Below are 7,197 nucleotides of genomic sequence, written 5' to 3'. Positions count from 1 at the left end.
GAGAATTGTTATAAAAAGTTAATGAAAGTGATTCCTTGTTTTTGAGAAAATTCTGATGTATATTTATATAGAAAATGATACCTCTTTGAAAATACAATTGCAATGATTTGGAAGAGGTATAATAATGAAAATGTGTGTTTACGTATCAGAATTTTTAAAAGGATGCAGAGGTAAATCGATTTACCTGTCAAAAATTCAGCAACAGAGTGTTGGTAAATCAATTTCCCTGTCAAGGTAAATCGATTTCCCTCTTTGAAAAACAGCATTTTAGAAACAACAGACTGTAGGTAAATCGATTTCCCTGTTTAGGTAAATCGATTTACCTGCTTAAAAAACTTGAAAAAATTCTAAGTTAAAACCTTTTTGGATGGGAATCATGCAACATTATTATAGTAACTTTAGAAAGGTTTAGATGAAAGTTTTTGAGCACCTAAAGCTTATAACAATGAATTGCATATTGTACCTAAGATTATTCCCCATAACTTGATCAAAATCTTCATGTGATAAATTGAATTTCTTCAACCTTGAGCACTTGAACATAATCAATCTTTTTTTTTTTTTTTTTCATATATTTGTCTTCATCAAAATAACTTCAATCTAGAAGCTTGTCTTCACATCCAACGTCAAACATTTATGTTCTTTATTTTATACAAAATTTAAAAAATACATTTTTTTTTTGTTGCAATCTCAAAGTCCACAAAATTGTGTTTTTGAGATGAGTCCATCTTTTTTGGGTTTTGTGTGAATTCTCACCACTTTGCCAAGTAAAATATGCAACTCTTTAGATAGGGGAATATGTATGTTGTTTATAGGTTTAATTACATATTTGATTTCTTATTTTTATTTTAGGTTTTAATTTGGTCTAATACTATTAAAAAGTTTTAAGCTACTCCTTTACATTACCGATATCAACATAAATTTATCATTTTTGTTAAATTTTGAATTGTTTTATTTTACTTGCAAGAGTGAATAACCATAATATAAATTTAATGACATTGGTAATGTAAAAAAAGTGTATAATGTTTTCCTCAATGTGATTGAGTTGTGCGTGAGATGGATTGGGGGAAGGAAGGAACTCAAAAAGATTTATGGTTATTCTGTTATTCATTCTTGCTCCCATGAGACAAACAGAGCAAATCATAATTCTAACTTGTAATTCGAAAATGAATTAACTAGAGGATTAAGACGAAAAATTGACAATAAATCTTGATTCTTCACTCAGCAGGAACAAAAATCTGCCAAACCTTAATGTCACAATCCAAACTACCACTATAGACTAAAAAAGATGCATCTTCTGATTCAGAGGTATCACAATTTTCAACCACTGCAGTTAAGCACTTAATTGAACCTTGATGTCCTTCCAAAACAGACAAACAAAAATACTCTCTTCCAACACCTCTCCAAATTCTTATGGTTTTATCAGCAGAACCACTACACACCAAATCCCACACAACAGCTAAACACAATATTGAACTTTTATGTCCTCTTAAGGCACCCATTAGAACCATTCTTCCATCATCATTAACTTCTTTCTCCCAAACCAATATTGATCTATCACAAGCACCAGAATATAAAATAGATTCATCACTGCTTAAAACCAAAGCATTGATTCCAGAGTTATGTTTCTCTAAGGTATCAAAAAGAGAATGTTTCTGTTTTTGTTTCTTATAATCATCATCATCATCATCACCACCTTGATGATTCTTCCAAATTTTGATTCTTTTATCTGCTGATCCACTGTAAACAACACCATCATAAGAAACTACAATGGCGTTAATGGCGTCGTCGTGTGCGTTTGTTATTGATTCTAAACAAGTGAAATCTTTAGTTCGCCAGATTTTGATTGTTCTGTCCCATGAAACAGAGTATAATAAGTTTCCATCTTTAGACAGAGCAAGTGAAGAAACAGTGTCAACATGATGAACCCATGTGCATTTTTTATGTCTACGAATTTGAACATGGTTTTTGGGGATTAAGATTTTGGAAGCACGGTCACCAAGTGTAGGAAGTGTTGCTAAATGGGTGTATTTCTTTTGATCATTTGTTAATTTCCATACGCGGATTTTGTGATCTTGATGAGCACTAAAAAGAGTGTTTGTATTTGATTGAATTACTAAAGATTTAACAGCACCTTTTCCTGCAATTACTACGTTGTTTTCCGAGTTTTGTTGTTCTTCATCAGAGGTTGTTCTGTTCCAGGTTGTGATTTCTCTGTCTGATGAACCAGTGAGGAGGAATTTGCCAAAGAGGGTAAGAGAGGATGTGTAATGGTGGTTTTTGAGGGTTGTGATGAGGTGGTAATTGTGGTGGTGGTGGTGGTGGTGAGTGTTGTTGAGGGAAGGAACTGAGAGGAGGCTGCGTTGTGAAGTGAGGGACGTTGACCCAGTTTGTTGAAGGTAGTGGTTGGAATGAGATGAGGAAGAGCCACTGTCATAGTGATATTCCATGATTCATATGGTAAGGTAAGTGAAATCAAAGATGGTATGGCAGAAAGAGAAATGGTTAATATTATATATATATATATATTGTTGGAGGATGGATATTTGACGTAGACTTCGCACGCAGCAGTTATGTATGTGAGTTTTAGTGGTATTTATTGCTCAGTAAAGCTTTTTAAAAAAGAATACATAAAAAGTAACACAAATTTTATACCGTTAAAATTGAAAAGGATGACTCCACAAATCTTAGTTCAACAGATATATATAGGCATCAAAATTATTGGATTGGACGCCACCCATGATCAAGTTCGAACTTTGATCCCTCCACTCTATGTATGTAAATATGTGAACAAACTAACAATGTTTAATAGCATAACATCGAAAAATGTCTATAAATAAATATGATAAAATTAAAATGACTGAGATGTATTTGGATCTGCAATGTTAACACACAACTCACCAATTGAATTAGTAATGCCAAAACCAAATAACATCGCACAAAGACGACAAACAAAACAACGTCACACTTTGACAATAAAATCAAGAAAATTAGATTAAATTTATGTGAAAATAACTTATTTATATAAACAAAGTAAAAAAATACCGTAAATGTGTGATTCCGAACAAAAGAAATGTACTCAAAACAATTCATCTTCCAAAGACAAATGCTGATTTTGTAAGATTGAGTTAGACTCAAGTTAGTATCTTAAGAATTTTAATCATTGAATTTGAATAAATAAACCGCATAACACTCATAATCTCGTATACATATTGGTATACTTATTGACAAATAATATACTGTTAATTTTAATACCATAGTTTTGTGTGTAATCATAGCACAATTATGTCACAAATTGGGCTCTTGTATATTTATAAAATTATAGTAACAATGTTTTTCATTTCTCTAAGGGTCTGTTTGGTTCAAAATAGGGGGAGGGGAGGTGAGGTATTTTTATAGAGGGGAGAGGAGGGAAGGGGAGGGGAGGGAAATTTTTTAATTACATATGTGTTTGGTTCAAAAGAGGGGAGGTGAGGTATTTTAATTAAATATATGTTTGGTTCACAAGGGGAGGGGAGGTATTTTAAAAGCAATTTACTTTTTTACCCTTAAAATCTTATAACAGTCATATTGTAAAAACTAATATCTTTTTATTATTACATCAAAACAAATAACACATACTTTTCAAAGAAAAAAAATATCACATACACGAAACTCATAGCAAATAAAGTATTAATAAACATCATAGCACCATTATAGGATGATTAATCAGATGAACCAAAGACCAGTTGCATTATCACAGCTTTGCGTGCTTCAAGCGGACATTGGAGAATCATTCTAAGCTTGTTAACATCGTTCATGACAGCACAATATATCTTAGGCAATGACGCTGCCTCACACCCGCAACCCTCTATTAAATTCCACGTTTTTTGACCAGAAATTAGAGGCAGATCATATTTTTGACGTTCTCTCATTATTTCATTTCCCAACTTACAACATCTTTTCGTATAGCATCAAGTTCTCCAGGAGTTTGAGCAGAAAATTTTTCCTCATAATTCCTCTCTTTCCAGCCTGGTTCTCCAAACTTAATCTGTTAAAACAAAAAAAAAAATATTAACAACGATGCAATGGAATAACTAATTAAGATACAGGAAATCATATACTAAATAAAAACACACAGAGAGGGGTTCGCTAAAGAGAGATAAAACAACAGTAAAAACACAAAGGAAGAATCACTTCAGAGCAAACGGTCTAACATCTGTTACTATGAACACGAAAACTATACAACGAGGAATGAACTTTTTGTAATACAGAGAAGGAGTATAGGTAATACATACAACAAAAACCTAATAATAAAAATGGTAATAAGGATAATATTGGAATTTTAAAATATATTGAGGATAATTTTGTCAGTTTAATAAACTTTGAAAAAACTTCCCTCCCCTCACCTCCAAATCCCCCCGATTTGGGGGAAGCAAAAATTGAGTTTAGGAGGGATTCTGCTTACCTCCCCTTCCCTCCTAAAAATTGAACCAAACACAAAAAAATTAAAATATTACCTCCCCTCCCCTCACCTCCCCTCCAGAACCCCCGAACCAAACAGACCCTAAAGAGGGGAGGAAATATGAGGACTTTAGGGAGGAGAGTGAGTAAAAGAAAAACAAAAACCAATATAATTGTATAATTAGGCCATTGTGTTAATTAGCCAATATGTTTGTGAAGATATTTTCTCTCCCCACCCCCCATGAATCTTTTATCCCCCTTGAATTTCCAATTTTGCCCTTGAAAAAACTTCGGTTCGTAGAAACCAAAGTTTTTTTTTGCCTTGAAAACAAATTTCGGTTTCTAAAAATTGAAATTTACTCTGAATTTGCACTAGAAAAAATTCGGTTTCTGCGAACCGAATTTTTCTGCAAGGGCAAAATTGGAATATTAGGAGGTATAAAAGATTCATGGGAGGGGGAAGAGAAAACATCGTTTGTGAATAGCAGGCATGAAGGGTGCCAAAAGCCCATGAAAAATTGACAAACTTTTGAGTGTTGTATGGTTTCCGGGGTTCCCCAGTGAATATAGTCAGGAAAACATGATTTTATATTAATTAAGAATTAAAGGAAAAGTAAGAACATATCAGCTTAAGTAAGGTATATCTAATCAAAGGCGAATGTATATCTTTTATTAAAAAAGCGCGCATTGAACTAAAAGTGAAAATGAGCAATTTAACTGGCCATCTAGATTTGGTGGAGGATATTTATTTCAAGGATGTTATCAAAGATTTTCTAAAAAATAAACCTATAATAAGAGAGTGAATAAGAGAATTTTAAATATGAACTATTTGATTTTAAAATTATTTATATGATTGGATAAATTAGGAGTCAAAAGAATGGATAAAAACTAAAATTTTTATCTGTCACTTAATCACATGACAACTTTTGGTCTTCTTCATAAGTTGTTTAAAATATCAAAATATTTTTTTATATACCAAACATTTACAAGATAAAATCAATTCTATCTTTTCAACTTTATATATCCGCATTGTATAGTTCTATCTTAGTATTGTTCTATTCATCACTTACATTTTGTAGAGCAAATACACCCTACACATTTTAACTTAATGGTGTACTAGCTTAATTTGGGTTGAAAAAAAAATGATAGTATCTTGTCTTTTAATGTCTCCCCTTTTTATGTTTCTAGTCCCTCTAATTTTAAATATATACAAAATACTATGTACCTCCGTCCCTAAATTTGTCACTTATTTTTGGTAATTTAAATATTTTCTGTCACAATTTTTGATTCTATATTTTTAATCAACTCTCTTGTACTTTCATATTTATGAATTGTTTTATGAATTGATTCTATAATATTATAAAAACTTCTCCCATAAAAATTAATTTTTTTTAAAACAAGATGAATTATTTATGAATTTTTAAGCCAAAAAACTAAAAAAAATTCATATTTAATTCATTACTTATTAAAAAAAAATTAAACTTTTGTAAGAGATATTCCTATAATGTACTGAATACGACCATAATTTTTTTTAAATAATATATACAATTTGACTAAGAAGTAGAGATAAAAAATTATGACAAAATATTTTTTTTTACGGAAACTGGCAGTTTTTTTTTTTTTTTACGCTAGCAGAAAATTTGTTGAATTTTTTATAAAATTTAAGATATGTATATCGATCAAAAATATATTTAATTAAAAAAAATTCAATCGGTCTATGTTTGTATTTTTATGAAGCGTGAGGGAGAAAAAAAAAGTCATCCATGAGGTTGACGGCACCCATCATCCAGCTGAACTGTTCAACATGCACCGTTGATCCTCTCTTCAGGGAAGTGATACCCTAAGCCTAAGAGTGTGTTTGGATGAGGGAATTTTTTGAGGTAAAGTAATGTTTTGAGGGAATTCAAATGATTTGAGATGAATTCTATTGTTTGGATGAAAATTTGAAGAATTTTCAAAATGATGGAAATTTATGAAGTATTTTGTTCAAGTTTAATTTAGAGAATTTCAAAATGACACCTAAAACCAAAGAATTTGAAATTCCTTCTTCTCCATAAACTTTTAAAAATAACTAATTGATCGTAAAACCTAAAATTAGCCGAAAAACTTAAAATCTACGATAAACGCTAAATCGGCCGAAAATCCAAAAAATTGGCAGAAAAAACCTAAAATCGGCCAAAAGCCCAAAAATCGACTATAAACACTAAAATCGGCCGAAAACTAAAAAAATCGGCAGAAAAACCTAAAATCAGCTGAAAATCCAAAAAATCGGCCGAAAAACCAAAAATCGACCGAAAACCCAAAAAATCGGCCGAAAACCTAAAAAATCGGCTTTTGGTCAATTTTAGGTTTTTCAGCCGATTTTGTGTTTACTGTCGATTTTAGGGTTTTTGGCCGATTTTAGGTTTTTCGGCCGATTTTTTCGGATTATCGGCCGATTTTATGGTTTATAGTCGATTTTAGGTTTTCAGGCGATTTATGGTTTTTGACCAATTTTTTCGGTTTTTCGGCCAATTTTTGGGTTTAGGGTCGATTTTATTAAAATAAATAAAATTAAATGAAGGAAATTCAATTACATTACCCAAACAAAGAATTTTACAATTGATGGAATTTCAACACTTTATCCAAACACTGGAATTTGAAAATCAAGGGAATTCAATTGAATCAATTGAATTGCTTAGTATTTAAAATCCCTTGAATTTCTAGAATCCCTCATCCAAACACACTCTAACGTACTACTATCAGTAACAGGTGTCC

At 31.4% G+C, this 7,197-nt stretch overlaps 1 protein-coding gene across 1 annotated transcript; it reads right to left on the bottom strand.

The window, feature by feature from the left end:
- Positions 1–1,120: 1,120 nt before the first annotated feature.
- Positions 1,121–2,472, bottom strand: LOC123909544 (protein JINGUBANG-like). Its single transcript, XM_045960404.1, has one exon. It carries the CDS (start codon positions 2,445–2,447, stop codon positions 1,215–1,217), a length of 1,233 nt encoding a protein of 410 aa, XP_045816360.1. The 5' UTR covers positions 2,448–2,472; the 3' UTR covers positions 1,121–1,214.
- Between the last annotated feature and the right edge of the window lie 4,725 nt (positions 2,473–7,197).

This window comes from Trifolium pratense, linkage group LG2, assembly GCF_020283565.1.
Source record: "Trifolium pratense cultivar HEN17-A07 linkage group LG2, ARS_RC_1.1, whole genome shotgun sequence".
Lineage (NCBI taxonomy): Eukaryota > Viridiplantae > Streptophyta > Magnoliopsida > Fabales > Fabaceae > Trifolium > Trifolium pratense.
The sequence above is the reverse complement of the archived record's forward strand: the minus strand, read 5'-3'. Positions and strand labels throughout refer to the sequence as shown.